We start from the raw sequence: 24323 nt of genomic DNA on the forward strand, positions 1-24323 counted from the left end.
ATAAACAATATATTTATTAGTAAATTTAATGTGTAAAACGCTTTTACTGGCCAGTTAAAAATTAAAAAGTTGATTGTCAAACGTCGCATCGTTTATTTGCAAGTCATTGCTGTATTTGCAGGATGCTAATTATAAATCTCTTGTTTGTTTTTGGATTAGTCGCGAATGCAGCGAGTAGACCATCCCAGGCTGAAAATGAAAGGTAATAAAGTACAACGTTGTTTCCATATTGCAATTTTGTTCGGTTCCCTGGCTTAGTCCCTACGGTTCCTGGGTTCCCAGCACAACAATAATTGCTTCGAGTTCACACAGACTTACTTGAAAATAATAATCAAAAAGTAAAATAGAACAAAATACTATTCTTACGTAATATATGTGTTATTTGTTATTTAAGTGAAGTGTATGCGGAATATGAAGAAAAGGAGCCTGCTGCTGATGAATACATAAATGAGAAAGATAAGGTACGAAGTGAATGAAATTTGTCTTGTTTCGGGGCTTGATGGCTCGGGGAAAATACATCTTATTATTACCGGTCATATAAATATTATTAATGTGAGTTATTTTATAGGACTCGCAGGAAATAGAAACAAGATCTGAAACTCAAGACGAGGGTGTTCACAGACAGGCTCTGACAAATAATGAGTATGAAAATGTGTGTAGTGGGTTTTCATTTTAATTTACCTATGTCACATATGTATTTTTAAAAGCACCAAGTATGTAGCCACCGATTCTGAACATTAACTACCATCAATTCCCTCATTTCCAGGTAATGGAGAGAAAACTATACAATATTAAAAATGAAAATATGGATCACGCCAGAGAAATGCCATTATCTGGTCGCTATAAATCTGATTCAGGACACGATGAAACCGAAGAGGAGGCAGACTTTTCACAGCCAGCACCAAACGCTCGCTTTAAAACTTTTAAAAGAAACCAAAATAATGAATATAGATCTGGTGATTCAGACGTTAGCTCGAATGATAATAATATGGAAAGTGATCGTCGCCTGATAAAAGATAAAAGCGATTATACTAACGAAGCCATAGAACTGCGAGACCAACCCCTGTATAAACAGATAACGTATTATAATAAAGTACAAGGCGATTTGTTCCACAAAAAGAAACCAAATAGCGTTTTCAGTTCAAATAGGGATAGACGGGAAACTGTTCTTAATCAGCAAGATAACCTCAATAATGTTAAAAATATAGAGAAGAAAGGAGTAGAGAATAATAATGAAGATAGTGTGTCTGCAATCAAAAGAAACATTAAAAAACTTTCGACAGAAGAACTTGAAGAGCTTCTAAATTCTCTTTCGGACGATAAGAGAGCACTTCTTAATAAAATAATTAGTAACAAATTTACTAACGATAACGTCAATAAGAGAGAAATTACCAAAAAAGCCGAAGCGGTGGAGGAAAATAATTATCTAGAAAATAGTCGTTCGGATTTGAATAAACTTGAAAGTGGTAGTTCTGTGGACTCACTTTCATCTTTATCTCAAAGTGAAACAACTGAAACTACAAAACAATCGGATAGTAGTGAAACTTCAAAAACAAAGGCTTCGGAATCTGATGATAATACTTCACCTAATAATGAAAGTAAAGATGAATTAAATGATAATAACTTAAACAACAATCAAGAATATCTGCAAGATAATGTCGCAATCTCCAAAAACAGTAACGGGAACGAAAAATCAAAGAACGAAAATAAAAGGGAAATAAATATTGAAGAAATGACACCAGATAAACCCGAGATGATTAACGAACCCTCGAATAATGAAAACTATTATTCAGATACAGATGCTAATTGGTCGGAATTGATGAAAGATGAATCTGAGTTGCATAAAACTTATAGCAACCTGTATAAACGAGATGTTGACGATTATTCCAATACAGCCGATGTTAAATCACTAGAAGATTCATTTCCATTGTACGAAGCAGAGAAAACAAAATCATCCTATTCTCAAATGGCCCCTCTAATCCGTGTAAAAAGAACAAATAATATTAGGAGATCTCAAGACCGTAGTCCAGGTAATATGAAAGTCCCATATTTCCCTGGTGCGGCTAATGACGATGACAACGAGAAGGATGAATTTGACGATGGATTTAACTTTGAAAATTCATACAACTATGAAAAAGTCGGAAAGGAGGACAATAAAAATATCGGTTACTATGATATGCATTCAAATAGGAACTGTCAATATACTAAACCAAGTCGTAAGTCCGAAAAAGGTTCAGCAAAGATTGGTTCAGATACTGATAACGTTCTTTCAAACGTTGAAGGAGTTGATGATAATTTGATGTACAATCATGAAATACGTAATAAACGCATTGCAGACGACGCTGTTGCAAATAAATTGCAACAGGAATCTCTGGACTCTGCAGAATCTTTTAACGAAAATAACATGAGTGATCCACTATCGAAGAAAGATTTACATTACCAAGATCAAGGCGCCATTGGCGCCATACAGCGCGGTGCTAATGAGGAACTTGGTCGATATAAAAGAATACGAAGATTAAAACAGTCGCCTCCACAAGAGAACATACAGTAATATTTAGTTATAGATAAACCATTTATTTAATGCTTTCTACGGTTCATCATTAAGAATTTTATTTTAATTTTCGTTATTTATTTTTGTCTACTAGTTTGTTTTAGTGACGTATAAGTTTAATAAAGTATTAATTGTAAAGAAAGTTTATATAATATTATATCTGAGCCTAAAGTACTTTTAACCCAAATTAAAGAATGTTTGAGTTATTTATCACAGACTTACACAAAGGGATTGAATGAGAAAATTAAATGAGAGGGAAATTACTAAGAAAACTGCTAATAGCATCTGTACGTTTAAACAAACGCAGAAATGTGAAATACATAAGGTAAAAATATTATCTGCAAAGGTATGCCTCGAATATTATAATTTTATGGCAGGAAAATCAAACTGGTTATAAATTGTTAGTTTACAATTTTTTCAAGTGTTTGACCGATTACTGCAAAACCTAGGTTTGTGGTATATATTGTATTGATTATATTCCTAATAATTAAACGATCTCTGTTACCTCAGTAAATATACCCTATTGAGTTTTTAAGCAAGAGGATGACCTAATATTCCGGTAATTCCCGCATCTGTTACACATTTTGTTGCATAGGTGAAACTAATTTAATGAATTAAGACTAAAATGTCATTGCTTGTGGTGGCGTCCATGCGTCAGGTTGACTCTCTCCCGGAATATATGTGAACATGGACGATGGCTGTCCATGCCTCGTGCTCGAGTACGGGTGCGACTTGTAATAACTGGTTGTGCTTGTGTTGTGTGCGATCGACTACGTGTTTGTGTATTGCTCTCACTATAATATCTATTTGAATTTTGTATATATATCAAGTGATGCATGGCGTAAGTGTTGTACTTCCTTGCAATTTTCTTGAACACCAAAACGTGTCAATAAAAAAGAGAGTTTCATGGCAGTAACGGCCTCGATTTGGGAATAGAAAATATAAATTTAGAATTTCATTTTTTAAATATTAACGTGTATAGTTTATATGATTAAAAAAAATTGATTGAATTGATCACTTATTAAAAACGTAAATCTAAAGTTATTAGTTCAGATTGAAAGTTAAAATAAAAACAGGGTTTTGTATTTTATAACGATTTTATTACATGGCATTTTGTTATAAATATCTTAATTGTCATAAATTATATAAAAATTCGCAACATTATTATTTTAAACATTGTTTAAAAGTTTAGTTAAAGGCACATTATATTCTTAAAATTAGTATTAACTCGCGGTTTTAACTCAAAGCATAAGGATATAATAATAAGGAATGGTAAAATATAAAAAAATAAAATTATAAAAGTTAATAGTTTTCTGCATTTTAAAACGTTTACGATAACGATTTTTTCTCTGTTATTTTTTCAGTGTAGAACTTGTGTTCCCGAGAATCACGAGAGTGCTTATACGGAGTCCGCGTAGATTCTAACAACGTTGCGGGACACGTTCCATGTACGTGGCCCCTAAATTCTTGTTTATAGAATGTTCCACTGCCATCTCCGAGAACGAAATGTGAATTTGATCCATGTCGCGATTGTCGCTCAACTCTTTCAATATGTTCGGATCGGTCAATCTTTTGAGCATTTTGCGATTTAGAAAAGCTTCCATAGCGGGCTTCTGATTGACCATAAAACTCACCGCCAACGTGTAGATTATCTTTTATTACGACACGAGGTTGTCTCTCTGTAACAAACGTGGATTGCCCGTCCCGTCGTTGTTGACGTCGATTATCGACACTTTCAGTGTGCTGAGATGTAACGGCTGTGTTGTCTCTAGCCGATCTGTGCATTGAGCTGATACTCTTCCTGTCTGCGCTTTGAGTCGAATTGCTTATATATTCACCACGCTCTGACAAATTGCTGATACTTTTCCGTTGTGCTGCTGCGGTAGAACTTGTAGTGTGATATGCTTCTGTATTTGAAGTAACACCTTTGCGATGAAGAACAGCGTTACTGGAGTTGGCATCGGATATAAAGTCGGAAGTACGCTTATGATATCCACTTCGATTGGAGTGATCTTGTTGAGAAAGCGAATTGTCCCCACCATGCATAGCTCTTTGGAACTCAACGCTAGTTTTAGTTACACTGTCGCTTAAGTGATTTCTATTTACTGTATGGTTTTGATTGGAAACGTGAATATGCTTTGTGTTATGTTCGTGGCTTTCAGTGGAAACATTTGCACCCTTTCGTATGGTTGATGTTTGATAGTCGTGTTGATGACCAGATCCTCCACGATTATTGATAATCCTTGTAGTATCACTTTTGTCGTGTATTGTTGATGTTTGATGGTCGTGTCGATGACCAGATCCTGCAGAATTATTGATAATCTTCGTAGTGTCGCTTTTGTCGTGTATTGTTGATGTTTGATGGTCGTTTTGATGACCAGATCTTCCAGAATTATTAATGATCCTCGTAGTGTCGCTTTTATCATGTATTGTTGATGTTTGGTTGTCGTGTTGGTGACCAGATCCTCCACGATTATTGATATTCCTCGTAGTATCACTTTTATCATGTATTATATGCTTTCCAAGGATTTGATCTCCACTACGTATATCTGAAACGCTCCGAGATGTTTGAGAGATCTGAGAACTGTTGTCGCTGATATGTGTAGATTTAATTTGTTTCGTAGAGCTAGAAACTTGTTTGGATGACGAAATATTCTCATGTTGCTGCTGGTTGGTAACATTTTGCCTTTGATGTCGGATATTGTCAGATTCAGTCGTGCCTTTTATAGAGTATGTTGTATTTAATACATCGCTATGATTACGATTGTATTGATTCTTCTGTGAAGAATGGAATTGATTTGACGAAGAATTACTTTGTTCCGTTGAAATCACCCTACCTGTATTCCCGCTTACACCTGTTTTTAAACCAGGCGCATGCTGAGGTTCAGAATATATGGGATGTGATTTTCCCGTGTCGGCAGTAATATTATTTACTTCAACCATCATAGTTACATTTACCCATTTACCCCCTCTTAATTTCTTTTCGGTTACTTGTTTCATTGTTTTTGTAGAAGTTGAAGATGTTGTCGTATTTTTGATTAATCTGGAATCGCTCTTATTAATCATATTTTTGTCATTCTGTTTAGTTATTGAACCTGAAGTACGATTTATTTTATTTTGATCGACTGAACTCGTCGACGATATGCGATCAACACTGCCGTGTCTAATATTCCTTTCATCTTGACTCAAGACTTTGGAATGCTTCACATCTTCTGAACGGTAAGTAGAGTTATCGACGTGTGACTGTATAACTTCATGTTTTGTCGTAGCTCCGTGATGATGCTGAGCGTATTGACTGTGGTTTTCATGATGTTGATGCCGCTGGAAATGATTTTCTTGCTGTTGCACATTCTGTAGATGATTTTGTTGAGTTCTGTTAACATCTATTTCGTCCCTATGTATGCGATTAGAATGATTATGACTTTCAGTATTAAGCCTAGATTCCGTCACATTGCTAGTGTGAATATGTGTATCACTTTGATTTTTCCTTGTGTTGTGAGTTGTATCTGAATCAACAACTTGTCTTTCATGGGAATGCCTATCTTGTCTATTAGGGCTTTCGCGGTTACCTTCTGTAGGAGATTTAAATGTTGGTTTACTTGTTTTATCAATTGGTGTTGAAAAATCAGTTGGCTTCCACTTTGATTTATCGGTTTGATCTTCCACAGGTTTCATTCTATGAGACGGCTTTTGAGAGTACGGTTCAGATGGATTTTCCTGAGGCTTTGGTGAGGAAGGCTGTCTGGATCGTGAGCCAGGTCGGTCATTAGGTTTAGGGTGTAGTTCCCCGGGACCTCCCTGACTCTGTCGATAAGTATAGTTTTGCTGATCATCAGTGTCAATTCTTTGATTCGAAGTTGTATGTTGTACTGAGGTAAGATGTGTGTTTCTGTTTTCTACATTGGTCTGGTCTATTTTTGTGAGTTGTCGTGGTTCACCATTATGTGGTTCATACTCAATGCTCTTAATCACTGGTTTACTACTTTTAATTATATTATAGTCATTTTTACGCGAAAGATCTTCAAAAACTCCTTCAATTTTCAAGTTATCTTCACGGCGCGTTAATTTCACTTTTTGCCCTTTTACAAGACGATAAGTATCTGAAGAGCGTATATTTTCCATTTTGCCTTCCATTTTCAAATTATCTTCATGTTTCACTATCGCTGACCTTTCACCAGTAACTACTTGGTAATCATTCTTTTGTTTCATATCTATAAATTCGCCTTCAATTCTTAAATTGTCTTCTCTTCTTATAATGTCAACTCTGTCAACTTTCTGACGTAAATCTAGATCATGTTCAATTTTAAGATTATCAACATGTTTAAATGGTTTTCGTTTTTCAGCTGGTTGGGACGGAATAATTTCAGGCTTGTAGAATTTTCCATCAGGTTTTAAATTATCCTGTGGCTTTACAACAGGTGCTCTATCTCCTTTCGTAGCATTGTAATCATTTCGAATATGCAAATCAATAAATTCGCCTTCTGTACGCAAGTTATCTTCATGTTTTTGAATTACTATTTTCTCAGTTTTTTCTACGCGTTTATAGTCATCCCTTGTTCTGTGAATGTCCATTTTACCTTCCATTTTAAGATGATCTTCATGTTTCACAACCTCGACACGATCACCTCTGGTAGCTGTATAGTCATTTCGCCGTATAACTTCCATATTGCCTTCTGGTTTAAGATTATCTTCGGGTTTCTTTTGAACAGGTCGCTCACCAATTGGTGCAGTCTTGGGTTTGTCAGGACGTTCAAATTTACCTTCAGGTTTCAGGTTATCTTGAGGTTTTTTAGGTGTCTGTCTCTCACCTGGCTGCCATTTTTCTGTCGTCGGTTTTTCAAATTCGCCTTCGGGTTTTAAATTATCTTGTGGTTTCTTTGGCTTTTGACGTTCAGCTGGTTTCCATTCATCAAGTTTTGGCTTTTCAAATTCACCTTCTGTTTTTAGATTGTCTTTTGGTTTTATTATTTCAGGCTTTTCTGCTGGTCTCCATTGTTCTCTAGTAGGTGTCTCAAAGTGACCTTCTGGCCTAAGGTTATCTTGTGGTTTCTTAGGAGTTTGACGTTCAGCAGGCCTCCACTTATCTTCTTTTGGTTTTTCGAAGTCACCCTCTGGTTTTAAATTATCTTTTGGTTTTGTTGGCGATGGGCGTTCAGCTGGCCGCCATTCTTTTTGTGTTGGTACTTCAAACTCTCCTTCCGGCCTAAGGTTATCTTGTGGTTTCTTTGGAGTTTGCCGTTCAGCAGGCCTCCACTTATCTTCTTTTGGTTTTTCAAATTCACCCTCTGGTTTTAAATTATCTTTTGGTTTTGTTGGCGTTGGCCGTTCTGCTGGCCGCCATTCTTTTTGTGTTGGTACTTCAAACTCTCCTTCCGGCCTAAGGTTATCTTGTGGTTTCTTTGGAGTTTGCCGTTCAGCAGGCCTCCACTTATCTTCTTTTGGTTTTTCAAATTCACCCTCTGGTTTTAAATTATCTTTTGGTCTTGTTGGCGTTGGCCGTTCTGCTGGCCGCCATTCTTTTTGTGTTGGTACTTCAAACTCTCCTTCCGGCCTAAGGTTATCTTGTGGTTTCTTTGGAGTTTGCCGTTCAGCAGGCCTCCACTTATCTTCTTTTGGTTTTTCAAATTCACCCTCTGGTTTTAAATTATCTTTTGGTCTTGTTGGCGTTGGCCGTTCTGCTGGCCGCCATTCTTTTTGTGTTGGTACTTCAAACTCTCCTTCCGGCCTAAGGTTATCTTGTGGTTTCTTTGGAGTTTGCCGTTCAGCAGGCCTCCACTTATCTTCTTTTGGTTTTTCAAATTCACCCTCTGGTTTTAAATTATCTTTTGGTCTTGTTGGCGTTGGCCGTTCAGCTGGCCGCCATTCTTTTTGTGTTGGTACTTCGAAATCTCCTTCCGGTCTGAGGTTATCTTGTGGTTTCTTTGGAGTTTGCCGTTCAGCAGGCCTCCACTTATCTTCTTTTGGTTTTTCAAATTCACCCTCTGGTTTTAAGTTATCTTTTGGTCTTGTTGGCGTTGGCCGTTCCGCTGGCCGCCATTCTTTTTGTGTTGGTACTTCGAATTCTCCTTCCGGCCATAGGTTATCTTGTGGTTTCTTTGGAGTTTGCCGTTCAGCAGGCCTCCACTTATCTTCTTTTGGTTTTTCGAAGTCACCCTCTGGTTTTAAATTATCTTTAGGTTTTGATGGCGATGGGCGTTCAGCTGGCCGCCATTCTTTATGTGTTGGTACTTCGAAATCTCCTTCCGGCTTAAGGTTATCTTGTGGTTTTATTTGGACCGGTCTTTCAGCTGGTTTCCAATCCTCTTTCTCTGGTCGCTTGAAATCTCCTTCAGGTTTAAGATTATCCTTGGGTTTTATAGGAGTTTGTCTATCGGCAGGCTTCCACTCGTCTACTTTTGGTTGCTCAAAATGACCCTCTGGTTTTAAATTATCTTTAGGCCGAGTTTGTACGGGTCGTTCTGCCGGTCGCCATTGTGTCTTTTCAGGAGTCATAAACTCACCTTCCGGTTTTAAGTTATCAGAGGGTCGTTGTACCTGTGCTTTTTCACCAGGACTCCATTTATCAGGTTTACGTTTTTCAAATTCACCTTCAAGTCGTAAATTGTCATCTGGCTTTGTTGGCAGAGCTCGTTCTGCGGGACGCCACTCATCGGTCTTAGGTTTTTCAAATTTACCCTCTGGCTTAAGATTATCTTGTGGTTTAGTTTGAATACGCTTTTCTGCTGGTTTCCATTCTTCGTGAACGGGTTGAGCAAATTCACCCTCGGGCTTTAAGTTATCTTGAGGTCTCTTTTGTACAGGTCGTTCAGCTGGAGTCCATCTAGTTTTCTCAGGTGTTGTGAAGTCACCCTCTATTTTTAAATTGTCTTCAGGTTTGTTTGCTTTTGGTCTTTCCGACGGACGCCATTCCTCTCGTTTTGGTGTTTCAAAATCACCTTCAGGTTTAAGGTTATCTTGTGGTCTTTTAAGTATTTGTTTCTCAGCAGGCCGCCATTCCTCTTGATGTGGCTGTTGGAATTCTCCTTCTGGTTTAAGATTATCTTTAGGTTTCTTTTGTATTGGTCGCTCAGCTGGGTGCCAGTGTTCCTTTTGGGGAGTAGTGAATTCACCCTCTGGAAACAAATTATCTGTAGGCTTTTTGGGTTTTACTCGTTCTGCAGGTTGCCAGTCTTCTTTTACTGGGGTTGAAAATTCACCTTCTGGGACAAGATTATCTTTTGGTTTTTTCGGAGTCTGACGTTCAGCTGGACGCCATTCTTCTAATTTAGGTTTTTCCATTTCTCCTTCAGGTTTTAGATTATCTTTAGGTTTTTTAGGTTGTTGCCGTTCATGCCATTGTTCATCACGAATCTTATATTCTTCTTGTGTAGTTGTAGTTGATGTCTCTGTATTTTGAGTTGAATAGAATTTTTCTAAATCTTCTTTCGTCCATGTGCGTCGCCTTTGGGGCCGTGATATGACAGTATTTTTTTCCGTATAATCTGTTTGATTTGATGTAACGAAGTCTATTTCACCTTCATGAATCAAGTTATCTATTCTTTTTGTTACTAGAGTTGTTCTCTCTACAGAATCTGTAAAATCAATGTATTCTGACTGTGAAGTTGTTTCTGTTGTCATGTCTCCTTCCAACTTAGTCCATGTATTTCTTCGTACAGGTTTTAGTTTTTCTATTGGCTTTATTGAGTATTCGCTACGAGAAGTTGTAGTATCTGTAAAAAAATTATATTTTAATGTTAGTTTATAGTACCCAACAATTATATATTTTCTTAACAATATACAATGTTGGTATAAAATAAATATAATTATTAGATAAAAAGGTTTATAGGTCTGGGCCTCAGATTTCGGTATCCGTTTCATGATTAGTTGTCAATCTAATAGGCAAGTAGGTGATCAGCCTCCTGTGCCTGACACACGCCTGCCTTTTTGAGTCTAAGGCTCGCCGGTTTCCTCACGATTATTTCCTTCAGCGTTCGAGCGAATATTAAATGCGGACATAGACAGAAAGTCCATTGGTGCACAGCCGGGGATCAAACCTACGACCTCAGGGATGAGAGTCGCACGCTAAAGCCCAACACTGCTCGTGATGATTATTAGATAACTATTCTAATAATGGAATAGACTGACGGGGTTAAGAAAATAATCAGTACACTACTAGTTTTACTCTAAGTAATATAATTACCTGTGAATTCTCCTTCAGTAATAATATTATCAATGCGTTTAATAATTTTAGCCCTTTCACCGGTAACAACTTTGAAATCATCTGTTATTGAGCGCTCAGTTGTGAAATCGCCCTCGGGTTTTAAATTGTCAACTGGCCTCTTCTGCTGTGGCCTCTCTGCTGGTTGCCACTTTTCTTTTTCGGGTGAAGTAAATTCCCCTTCAGGTTTAAGGTTATCCTCTGGTTTTTTTTGATGAGGACGATCGGCTGGACGCCATTCTTCAGGCTTTCTATTTTCGAAGACTCCCTCTGGTTTTAGATTATCTTCTGGTTTTTTAGGCTGCTGCCGTTCTGCTGGTTGCCATTTTTCTTTTATAGGTGTAGTAAATTCACCCTCGGGCCTTAAATTATCTTCGGGTTTCTTTTGTTTAGGCCTATCAGCTGGTTGCCATTCATCAGGTCTACGTTTTTCGAATTCTCCCTCTGGATGCAAGTTGTCTTCGGGCTTTTTAGGTTTCTGACGTTCTGCTGGTCGCCAAAGTTGTTTATCTGGCGTTGTAAAGTCTCCTTCCGGTCTTAGATTATCTTCAGGTCTACGAGTAGGAGCCCTGTCTCCGGGGCGCCATTCTTCAGGCCGCCTCTTCTCGAATTCACCTTCTGGTTTTAAATTATCTTCAGGGCGTTTAATTGGAGCTCTATCTCCGGGTTGCCATTTTTCTGGTTTTCTATCCTCGAAGTCTCCTTCTGGCTTTAAATTATCTTTAGGTCGTCTCACTGGAGCCCTGTCTCCAGGACGCCAATATTCAGGTTCACGCTTTTCAAACTCTCCCTCTAGATGTAAATTATCTTCTGGCTTTTTAGGTTTTTGTCGTTCTGCTGGTCGCCAAGGTTCCTTTTCGGGTGTAGTGAAGTCCCCTTCTGGTCTGAGGTTGTCTTCCGGACGACGCATAGGAGCTCTATCTCCAGGACTCCATTTTTCAGGCTGTCTCTTCTCGAAATCACCTTCGAGCTTTAAATTGTCTTCTGGCTTCTTGACTGGAGCTCTGTCTCCTGGTTTCCACTCTTCGGGTCTTCTACCTTCGAATTTACCCTCAGGGAATAAATTATCTTCTGGCTTCTTAGGTTTTTGGCGTTCTGCTGGTCGCCAAGGTTCCTTTTCGGGTGTGGTGAACTCACCTTCTGGTCTGAGATTATCTTCTGGCCGGCGGGTAGGAGCCCTATCTCCTGGTTGCCATTCTTCAGGCCGTCTCTTTTCGAAATCTCCTTCAGGTTTAAGATTATCTTCAGGACGCTTCATTGGAGCTCTATCCCCAGGTTGCCATTTTTCAGGTCTCCTATTCTCAAAATCTCCTTCTGGTTTTAAATTATCTTCGGGCCGCCTTACTGGAGCCCTTTCTCCGGGACGCCAATCTTCAGGTTTACGCTTTTCAAATTCTCCCTCCGGGTGTAAATTGTCTTCTGGCTTTATAGGTTTTGGACGCTCAGCTGGACGCCATGACTCATTTTCAGGTCTAGTGAATTCACCTTCAGGTCGAAGGTTATCTTCCGGACGACGCGTTGGAGCTCGATCTCCAGGACTCCATTTTTCAGGGTGTCTTTTTTCAAAATCACCTTCCGGCTTCAAATTGTCTTCTGGCCGCTTGACTGGAGCTCTATCACCTGGTCTCCATACCTCTGGCTTTCTACCTTCAAATTCACCCTCTGGGAATAAATTGTCCTCGGGTTTTTTGGGTTTCTGACGTTCAGCTGGTCGCCAAGATTCTTTTTCAGGTGTTGTGAAGTCACCTTCAGGTCTCAGATTATCTTCAGGACGACGTGTTGGAGCCCTGTCTCCTGGTCGCCATTCTTCTGGCCGTCTCTTCTCAAAATCACCTTCCGGTTTCAAATTATCTTCTGGTCGTTTCATTGGAGCCCTATCTCCGGGTTGCCATTTTTCAGGTTGTCTATCTTCAAAATCACCTTCTGTCTTTAAATTATCTTGTGGTCGACGTATAGGTGCTCTGTCACCAGGCTGCCATTCATGTGGCTTTCTCTTTTCAAACTCTCCTTCTGGTTTTAGATTGTCTTCAGGACGTTTGACTGGGGCACGATCTCCTGGATACCAATCATCTGGCTTACGTTTTTCGAAATCACCTTCAGGTCGTAAATTGTCTTCTGGCTTTTTAGGGCGTTGTCGTTCTGCAGGTCTCCATTGTTCCTTTTCAGGTGTAGAAAATTCACCCTCCGGTTTCAAGTTGTCTTCGGGGCGTCGAACAGGAGCCCGGTCACCAGGACGCCATTCGTTTGGCTGCCTTTTCTCAAAATCACCTTCAGGTTTGAGATTGTCTTCTGGCTTTGTTGGCTTACGCCGTTCGATGGGCTGCCATTGAGGACGTTCCGGCTCTTGAAAATCACCTTCCATATATAAATGATCTTCGTGATGAACGGCTGTTGTTCGACTGACATGTTTCTCGTCATAATCCTGTTTGTACGCGGAAACCACGCTCGTGGTATGCTCCACATCGAACAATGGCTCCGGGACATCGTTGTGTGGGCAACGGTGGTGCCTGAAAAACATTGATTGTATTGTAAATTTTTGTAAGCACTATTAATTAATTGCATCAGTACTACTACTCTACTAAATTGTTCTAAGACAATTTTTACCAAAAATCAAGAGTACGGAGCCTTAGGGCATATTTCCACGGACGTATTGTACTAAGATAGATAATTTTACATACTTTTCTTTATATTTTTTCTAAATATGACCACGAGACTTGGTTCTTTTCATTCATTAATAAAAATAGATAAAAACAATTATTCAACCATAGTAAAGTACCAACCCCTAAATAAACGTTTTGCATAAAATGAAAGCAAACAGTGTACAGTAATTGCCGACTATTACCTTTTTCTTCGATACGGATGGAGATACAAAGGAAAACGTCGTAGAATAGGTATTGGCGGTAAAGTTAACAATTTAGCCATCACACGGCGCATTCATTGCGCTAACTACATCTCACAGAAAATTTAGTTAAACCAAGTGGTCGATCTATCCTCAAACTAGACATTTACGAATTTGTGACAACAATATCGCACGGGTGCGACGTTTCAACGCGCTAGGAAAACTGCCGTATCTAACGCATCAGACTGTTAATAACTTGCGAGCCCTAAATACCGATTGTGTGATATAGTATCGACCAAAATCATAAATGCCGTAAGTCTTGATAAAGCTTAACATTATTGTAAAGTTAGCATTTGCCGATATTTTTAAACGATATTGAAATACATATACAGCTCGTTCTATCATTCTTAGATATTTCCGTCTAGCACAACTCCCTTCAAGACAAATTAATTAATGTTACGTATAGTGACGAAGAAAAAATTTAGTATTATATAAGAGTATCAAAATATGTAGTGTTTATCTAGTCTTTGATACCATAATAGCTTTTCTAATCTAGTCATAACAAAATTTCGTAACCATGGCAACGGCTGTCTACCCCATAATAAGAACAGAATTGCGTCGATTTAGGCAAAATTTTCAGACTTACAAATTCAGCAAATACTACCGAATTTGTCTATTGTTTAACTAGTTCTATCGTATCTTAAATTTACTGGAGCTCTGAGCTTGTAATCAAGTAAAATATATTATAGTAGTCGTTCATTTTAAGTGCTCGGGTATTCACACCAATCCCGATTTAGCTCTGACTTAGTCATTTCTTGAAATCCATCTCGCAGACATAATTGCCTATAATAAGTAATCAACATGCAAAGGGGAAAGCTGAATTTAGAATATGCGTTAATAATGCGAAATTTACCTCTTTTGGTTTTTTGAGCCGGTCAAAAAGACACGTCCATTTTGAAATGCAGATTATACAAAAAATAACTGTTATGACCGTTTTTATTGCGTTTTAATTATGAAATTTGAATATAGAATTTAGACATAAAACCTGACTATGAAATTACTTTACAAATAGCAATTATTATAATAAGGCAAGTTTCGAAGATGCAAGTAATATTTTGATTGCATAACACGTTGTAAAGGGATGATGTAAAATTCTCTCTGAAGCCGTAAAACTCGTCACATTATCCAATTTTTCTGCTACTAGTGCAGTTGTTATGTTACCGTTTAGAAGGTAAATTCATTTTAATACGTAGTAAATACAAAGAACTAAAATACGAATTTCTATAGAATATTCCAATAAATAGATAGTGTTATTACCTAATCACTGCATATTGTTAAAACAAACGCGTATTACTGTTCGCGATAAACTTAAAACTGAATTTTTATTTACTTTTTTCTACATATGATTTTCACGAGCTAAGACGGATAGACGAGGAGCATTTTCATGAAACTACAAGTTTAAATACAGACTCAAACTTAAAAGATTATGATCAATGTATATACTGCGTTGGTTTGTCTGACTTATATTGAAACGGTAATTCAAATGAAATCATACACTATTGGGGCCTACTCAATGTCTTTCTTCAAATTAAATCTAAGGCCTTATAATTATAATTAATGACTTCAAAAGACCTAAAGCAGTTGTTTACAATTAACATACATTAATTAATATTTATCGTTGTTTTACATAGAACGTTGCTTCGAAACTATGGAATACAGACAATTAATAACCCATAGATTTAACCATAAAGCATAGAAATGTATTCTCCTTCAATTGGTCAGTTTAGTTACAAGTAACTATATTTTTAATTTATTACTTTTGATAAATTTTTAATATGACGAATATTATTTTCTTGAAAAGCAATAAATTTATCGAAGCTATTATTAGAGATGAGAAATACTAGAGATATAAAGTAAATGCAATGTCACGACCTGTGAGATAAATTCTACAAATAAGCATTGAGGACAAAACAAGAAACCACGAGATAGGTCATACGATGAGGGTGTGAGTAGGCGACCGTGACACAAATTCTGAATTCTCAATAAAACCTCAGTGAGTAATAATACGCATATATCAACAAAAATGTTTTAACCAAAAGTCTATATTGCCAAAATATAGATTACAGAGTTTGCCGCAATTCGTCATATCACTATGAATCTTATCCCTAGTGGACATATTGACTGCTTAGGTGCAATGTCAAAAGAAGAATTGACTCGCGAACTTTCCACACAGCTGTCAGAATTAAAAAGAAAAAATCGTACCAAAAACAATCAACGAATAAAAGGACTTTTGAGCGACTTATACACATTTCTTTATTTAGAAGAAATTTAACGAAATAATAATTTTAAATGACAAATTGTAATAACAATATAATTGATTTCACTTGATGTTTCCAGATGTAACATGAACCATGCTTTCACAAGATGCACATATGACTCACTTGGTCACAAACGAATACTATATTGGGCTGGTTACTCAACTCTGCTGATGAGTAACAAACTAAGAGAATTTATGTGTGTTTTGATAAATTGTACTTGTGAGATGTTAAATGTAATTAATGGCATAGACATTGATAAGAATAAAATAATTTTATTGGACTGGATTAATTAATTATTTAAGAACCCACATTCTTCAAAGTCCGGCAACGCACTTGGGAGCCCTCCGGCAATGTGATTGTCTATGGGCGCTGGTATCACGTTAAGTCAGATAAGTTAGCCGTTTAAGTACAATTAGACTTTAAATTTCATTTAATGAAATACTTCATACACTGAGTAGGGCCCATTGTGTGATTTCATTTGAATTAACGTTAATTTAATAGTTTTTGTTCTTATATGTCGGACCTTATAGGCCAGCAACACACTTACGAGCCCTCTGTCATGGAGGTATACATGATAATCTTAACGCACTTATCAAACCTAAAATAATTACCAATTAGTAATAAAAACAATAATACAATACAAAATATAGATTAGATTATAGGTTCCGAACTATTTGACCTTTGAAACATCAAAGTAATCAACGCCCGGAAACAAATTTTATTTTGCGTAATTCAAGAACATTGAATAAAAAAAATTGCTCAAAGTTCGAGCATCAGACACCATATGGTCGGTGATCTTTGAGTCAAGCTGATTGATAAACTCCTACACTTGTGTCGCAGTTATACTTCGTACAGAATTAGAAAATGGCGGTTGACTTTAATAGAAAAAAGTAACATTTTAAAATTACCTGTTACAAATAAAATCTTTATCACAAACTCGCTAAAGACTTCGTTTATGTACAATTATATATATATATATAATTTTTTGTCGTTCAAAAACATATAAAAACTGTATGTCAATGCACTCGTAAAAAATGATAAAATTACTGTTATCTTTAAAAGCATTATTTAGTTTTTATTTTATAATAAAAAGAAGTTTACCAATTAGTATTTAGATATTGTATGATTTCCTACATAATTTTTACTTTTTTATAGTGAACGAGCCTAGGGGACGCCCAATAAGGAAACTCATCGCAGTCCATGGACACACATTTTAATGGCTGATGGAGTATAAAAATAGTATTTATTTAAATTTGTTCGTTAATATAAGGTTTGAAACGTTTTTGCAGCTCCTGCGAGCATAAATAAATGCATATATATTTAGCAAGACACAATTGTAAGTTTCATAAAAGTCCTGAGCCATGTTTGGTCTGCGTCTCGAACAACTTTCCTTATAAAGAGTATTGAGGTCGAGAATTTTTTAAACCTTATATGATAATGGGGTCTTGAGAGTTGCTACTCAGAATCGAGTTTCTCGAATTGATTTGTATTTATAAATGGATTATTTGGAGAAATTGAGCACAGATTATTGTAGTTTTTTTTTCTCTTTATTATACAAATTAATATAATATAATCAGAATATATTACATTACATGTAACCATAGCAGTCTTGTTTAGGAGCGCGACAATTGCATATAAAAGTAGTATTTTAATTTACTGTTTATGTTGGTTAGCGTTAGGCTATCTAATATCTGATTGGGTAGACCATTTATTAGCCGCGGTATCCAATACTTCAACGTTCTCTCGCCATATACGTTGTTTGCTCTTGATGTATAAAGCCAAAAGTTCAAATCGGCGCCGGTATTCTATAACGTCTAATGAGTTAGTACCACGTGATCCCAATACAGAAACTCGCTCAAACACTTAAAGTCTGGAAAGGACCAAAGGGAAGGAGGAGAGGAGGTGAAAAGATGAAACAGAAGCGTTATCAGGAGGCGAATGAAGAAAGAAAGGCATGGAGCCATTCCAAGATATTTGAAAAGCTCGAGGAGGCCTTTACCAATGAAGGGTTTCTGATCGTTACGGATCGAAGGACATTTGGTTAACAAGAACAATGTATTAATTATTCGAAATTAAACAGGCTTTTATTATTAATTATAAAACCAAGTCACGAAGTTGTTGTTGTCAAACAAAATGCTCCAGACCGACAATTTTCCATTTAAAAAGTTATATTAATTCTCTGTGAACTTAGTCGTGTGAGACAAGACAAAGACTGTGAAACTAGAGATAACTTAAGAAAGTAGGTGACATACCAACTGATCTTAGATAATTCGCGATTATAACGCTTCATTTAATCTAGACAACATTAATTCTTTGATCAACCGAAACATTTGTGTCCCCAAAAATCGAACCCAAGATTTTAGTTGTTTGGATTAACTACAATTTAATATTAATGCTTGATTAATTTAATACGTTTATTATATTTAGTTATAACCGTAATTAGTTAACGAATGATTTAGGGAAACCTTTAGGGGAGCTGTAAAAGATTTCTTAGGTTCCTAGGATCTATGGGTAGGTAAATATTTATTATCTACCTCATCTCAAATACTAAAACAAAATAAATTAGTGAAGAAACAACCTTTTTAGGTCTCGACCTCAGATTTCTGAATCTGTTTCATGATCATTTGTCAATCTAATAGGCAAGTAGTTGATCAGCCTTTTAAGTCTGACACACGCCGTCGACTAAGCCGGTTTCCTCACGATGTTTTCCTTGACCATTCGAACGGCTGTAAATGCGCACATAGAAAGGAAGTCCATTGGTGTACAGCCGACGATCGAACCTCCGACCTCAGGGCTTAGAGTCGCACGCTAAAACCACTACGCCAACACTGCACATAGCTATATTATATATTTTAATGTATGATGTGATAAAGTAATATAAGATTTGACTATGATGTGATAAAGTAATATAAGATTTGACTATGATGATGATTTGGTATGAGATTGATAATGTAATGTAATATGTAACATGCTACCTTTTAAGACGAATTTACACGCCATTATGTTTGGCAGAATATGCCACCATACTTTTGTGTACCATATTCTTGCAAATAAATTATTATTATCACGTTTTTTTCGAGTCTGAATACGTTAATCAAAGCGTTACTATTTATTCCAAAACAGTTAAATCCTCAAATATAAATCGTAAAGTAAACGACCTTTTGTTTCCTTTGAATCTATGGCAACCCAAATCTTTACTAACACAATTTATAACTCACGCAGTAGAGGACATCAACCCCCGACATGGGTAAGACGATACGACAAATTAACACTGGAGAAGAGTGTGATAGGGGTCACTTAGACAAAGAAACTAAACGTAGCTTAGTACAATATAACTAAATAAAAATCATCAAACAACAAATCTGAGTAGGACTGTAAAAGTTAATTGAAGAAATAATTCGAAAGTTAAAAATTGAATGACGTAATTTTATCCTGCGTTGGTTGTTGCAAGTAAATATGTAAGAAACAAGTTTGCGAGGACGTGGGCCCGAGCGGTGAGATCACCGCCGCGAATAGCTCAAGTGAGGTCGAAGCCTGCGCGTCTTTCTAATTGCCATACAAAATGTTAAACTCTACCAGCGTTATTTTTTATATTTAACTACAAATTGCCACGTTTTATAAGCAATTTTCGAACGTAAGTTGGTTATGCCAAAAATCCTGAATTATTTAGAAAAAACGTTTTAGATCGCCGTAAAGACCTATTGACGCAAAACATTCAAAGATCTAGAGCAGTGTTTCGCAATGTGGGGCCCGCAGGGGGGCAATTTGATTGGTAAGGGGGGCTATTCGAAAATTTAATATAATTTACTAAAGTGAACAATTCATTGTTTTGATCATAGGGGGGGGGGGGGGGTTAAGAATTTTAGATAGAATTTCATCCAACCAGCTCCCGCTTAGCCATAGCAAATCTATTATTGAATAAACATCTCTGTTACATCGGAATTAATTTGATTTAATGTGATGACGTAGTCATAAAATAATATAATAATTATGTGATAATGCTGTAATTTAATATTTAACCCAAAATCTTACGGTTTTTAAGACTTTACACGGCATTATCAATGGCATAATATGGACACTCATATTATCATGTTTGTAGCATATACTACCAATAACTAAGGCCTACTGGCACGGAGAGTGTTCATAAGTGGTATCACTTAACATCAGATGAAAAAATATACCTATATGTGAACATTTATTATTGTTATGTATCAATATTTCTTTTTATATTATAAACTCTAAAGGTTAGGACATACACTAAATGTACATAAAATAATAAACTGTACAATGTGTTTTTATATTTCACTGTATATAATTCCCGTTTATTGTCCAGATTGGTAAGGTCAAGACGTATTCAATTGAGGAATTGTGGGCGAGAGACCACTTTACTTATTATGCTATTACTCCAACAACTTTGATCATATAGAACTCGTTAAATACAACGAACAATATTACTCCCTGGTACATGGACATTACGGCATCCGCCTAATTAACACCATTTATATTGCTCGTTATAATAATGACTGTTATATCACCCGTATTGTTCCTTAGCACAGACTACAACAGACTAACGAAAAAAAAAACTTTCTCAACGAGGTTGTTCTAAGGAGTTCGGACTAATACCTGCACCCGATTAGTCCAGGCAGAATACAAAATACCATCCGTATCACCTCGACGTCCGTCGTTCCATAACTGAGTGTTTCTTAAGGCAGTTTGCCGCGCACCACCAATATGTGGAAGCTGCCCACTGAAGTATTTCCTAACCAATTCGAAGGATTCGAGACATTCGGGTTCTTCAAAAGAGCGTACCAAGCCTTCTGGCAATGTGAGTGTCTATACGGCGGTATCACTTAATACCAGATGATCTCCTGCCTGTATATATGTCGCAATACTGGCACTTGGTCATATGTCATTTGTAACAACTTGTTCAAACGTTCTTTTCAGGAATCATGTCTCGAATTTGTAGTATAGTGTAGCGAACCATTCGAAAATTATTTCAATCAGTTAGTTATAAAATCTGTATTGTCTCGTTAGTTGCTTTTCGTGACTCTGATAACTCCTCCCTGAGGTTCATTCCACGCCAAAGCACGCTTTCTTTCTACCTGCGTATTTAAAAGTCGGCGGCGTGTCAGGTACTGGCTGATCACCAACTTGACATATTATCATAAAACAGAAACCTGAGACCCATATCTAAAAAGTTTGTAGCGCCACTAATTTATAAAGTATGTAAACCAAAATGAAAGTGAGTATCGCTTATAGAAACATATTTGCTATTTAAAACCCGCGTACCTTATGTATAATTCACACTTATTTCCATACAATAACATGTATGTCAGAACGTTCTGGGAACGGATCGTGATGATAATCACGAAATCCAATGACGTCAGATGTGAAAACTTCTTTACATATATTAAAGTATTTATATGTCAATGACAGATGTGTTTATTTCCTTTATAACGTCTGGGTCTGAATTTATAACTTCCATTAAGAGACATTATATGTTCATTCTATTATATTTTATATAAGAATAACAAATATTGATTACATATATATAACAAAACAAAAGACTGCAAAATATACGCGGTGCGCAGTGGTTGACACGAATTGCTGAACTATCATAAAAATTTGGGGATTACCACTGTCGAAGAAGACATTACAATATCAAGCGTACAATAAAAGAGGAGATTTCAGCAACGCGTCAAACCCACTTTCGGGCCTCTTGGAAACAGCAGACTGCGTGTTTCGGCTGAGGAGAGCGAGACTGGCCACAGTTCCATAGTTACGGAGGGAGAGCAAATCATCGGATTTGTATTCCCTAAATACCTTACAATCTAATAAAACCTAGAGACCAACAATCTAATAACAACATTTGCTCTGATTTTAAATCAAAAAAGCATCGTAATCCTCCTCGGCTGTTGAAGCCATTAAATTTAGCGTTACAGTTTGGACAAAACCTGATTGATACAGCCTGCAGCGTTTGCAAAAGCGAACTAAGTTAGCATATAAAACAGGCTATCAAACTTGTTCAATCATTTCGCCTTAAAACGTGTTCAGAATGCCCCACAGGTAGTCTGATCGGCGATTGAAGTCACGTCTCTACACCTTGTAATTTAATTATTTATTACAATTACACGCGTTGCTACAACAATCAAAACGGTTATTGACAGAACTATTTTATTATCATATTCTTAACCTATATAATAATAATCATGTATAATAAAAATAATAAATAGAAAATTAAAACAAATTTAAAAATGTTGGTCCCTGTGGCAGTGTACCTTTAACGCTGGCAGCATTTCCTCGCTGTATTGCGATACTTACTGATTGAGCGAGGAAAGCACCAGCTCTGGGGTCACCAGTACTATCTACTAGGTGCTAACTAAATCTTTAATTAGCGCCTGTGCACTTGAACCCCACGGTCCAATGGTCTCTACTCCAAAGGGAACAAAGATTATATTATATTATTAACTTTTTCCGAGCTTTAATTCTGTTTCAGTAGATATTTTAGCCGCAATTTTGCGGCTCTCTATCTAATCTATAAGTATAATAGATACCTAATAATATGGAATGCAGCGAGAAAATGCTCCTATCATTAAAGGTACACAGCCACAGGGAGCATACTTTTTAAATTTGTTTTAATTTTCTATTTATTAATAATTATTATTACTATTTAGTTCTAAACGTACGATCAACCAGGCTCCAGAAGATAAACCACTCCTTTTATGGAAATTTTATTCGTTTTTACAACAAACTCCCTATCAAAATTAGAGAATTATCACTGAATAAATTCAAAACTCTCGTTAAACAAAAGTCGATTATTTGATTTGCTCCAATTTAAACGATTTGTATGACTAAAAACTTGGCGAATAAAAAGAGTGGCGGAGAGTTTCTTGCAAGTTCTTCTTGCCCGTTTTACGCCCTTGACTTGCGAACAAGTAGAAAATGTAAATTTACAACCAATTTAACATCTTTTCTGTTGACGTTCATAATTGGACTTACCCTATATGAATAAAGTTATTTTGAGTGTGAGTTAAGAATATTGTAAAAACTGTATATTTGTGTTGGAAATAATTATGAAATGTTGCATTTTGTGTTTAAATTTTTTGACGATGTACGACACATTATTATCAAGTTTTTTTCTTTTTACGGAAATAATGTTTTAGTTTAAATCAATAGTTATATTGCAAAGCTAAAAAATCTAATCCCATTATCATTACGTTCATTTTTTAATTATTTATATACATTTATAAAGCTGCTCTTTGGTTACATTCGACTGAATCCCATTATTAGATCCCAGAAACCTTACTAAATTAGCTATTATAACTGTGAATGGTGATTTTAATACATCCTACACATTACTAAAGGAAAGTTAAGTACATAAGACATAGTTTTGTAACCGAACTCAATATTTTAAGCTTATATGCCCACGTATACATTAATTTTATGTAGGCCATTTGGCCTGTCATTTTGACTTTATACCTGTAGCCACCTACACTTAAAATATATACACACAGAAAATACTTCCTACACAGTAATGTCACTGGGTTATAAAATATAAATGTTCGCTTTTTAGTTTGAAAACTAACTTAGACACAAACAAAGATAATGTACAAACATTTCGTTTAAATAATGTAATGAATTTAAAAAAATTATAGTAATATTTGGAGATCGATTTTTTCGATTCGAATTTTATAGTTGCGGTATCTGATGTGCCATGTTAGAAAAATGGCGCAAATAACTGAATAAAAAAGAAACCTACATAATTGTTCTATAAACTCTCTCGATAAGATGTAGAACATATATCAGAAAAAGTCTAGACCACAGAGTACCTTTATGTATTTTATGAAAGTCTAGACTTTTCTAGTACCATTTGTTGATTGCGTCCATTGATACGTTATTGGGGACAGTCGTGTCATCTACATACTACATAATATAATACCTATGTCATAGTTAAAACAACATATGACCATTGTAGTAAGTATAAGTACGGCTAGTCTAAAGGCATATGGGAATATACGACAACTAAGTCACAATTTTTTTTTCAAAAAATCCAAAAAAGTAAATTATTTCTCAGCTAGGAACAGTTTTTTTTAAATATTCAATTGTCGTTTTTAGTATTTTTCAAGCTGGTTTCCTTCACCTTTCGAGCGAATGTTAAATGCGCACATAAATGTTAAATCCTTCATTGTTTGAGCGATTGTAAAATATAGAAAGAAAGTCCATTGGTGCACATCCGGGAATCGAACCTACGACCTCAGGCATTAGAGTCACAGGCTGAAGCCAACATTGCTTTATATATATATATCTACCAAAAAATGTTGATTTTTAGACGCTATTTAATGTTTCTTATGGCGTTTTTATTCGCTTCGCAAACTTCAAAGAGGTATGTGGCAATGTTACACTGTGTGCACATGTTAA

At 36.3% G+C, this 24323-nt stretch overlaps 2 protein-coding genes across 2 annotated transcripts in view; one reads left to right on the forward strand and one right to left on the reverse strand.

Moving 5' to 3' along the window:
• Window positions 1-80: 80 nt before the first annotated feature.
• On the forward strand, window positions 81-2633 carry LOC123713105 (uncharacterized protein DDB_G0287625-like). Its single transcript, XM_045666605.1, has 4 exons — window positions 81-202; window positions 395-461; window positions 569-652; window positions 767-2633. The coding sequence occupies exons 1-4, from the start codon at window positions 123-125 to the stop codon at window positions 2549-2551; spliced, it is 2016 nt and encodes a 671-aa protein (XP_045522561.1). The 5' UTR covers window positions 81-122; the 3' UTR covers window positions 2552-2633.
• Window positions 2634-3635: 1002 nt separating this feature from the next.
• LOC123712737 overlaps window positions 3636-24323 on the reverse strand; it is a 28917-nt gene continuing 8229 nt past the window's right edge. Inside the window, exons 3-4 of the mRNA XM_045665976.1 lie at window positions 10731-13255; window positions 3636-10260 (exon numbers count right to left, since the gene is read on the reverse strand). Coding sequence (XP_045521932.1) covers window positions 3881-10260; window positions 10731-13255 — 8905 coding nt within the window. The 3' untranslated portion in view covers window positions 3636-3880. The remainder of the gene's footprint in view (window positions 10261-10730; window positions 13256-24323) is intronic.

This window comes from Pieris brassicae, chromosome 8, assembly GCF_905147105.1.
Source record: "Pieris brassicae chromosome 8, ilPieBrab1.1, whole genome shotgun sequence".
In the NCBI taxonomy this organism is placed as follows: Eukaryota; Metazoa; Arthropoda; class Insecta; order Lepidoptera; family Pieridae; genus Pieris; species Pieris brassicae.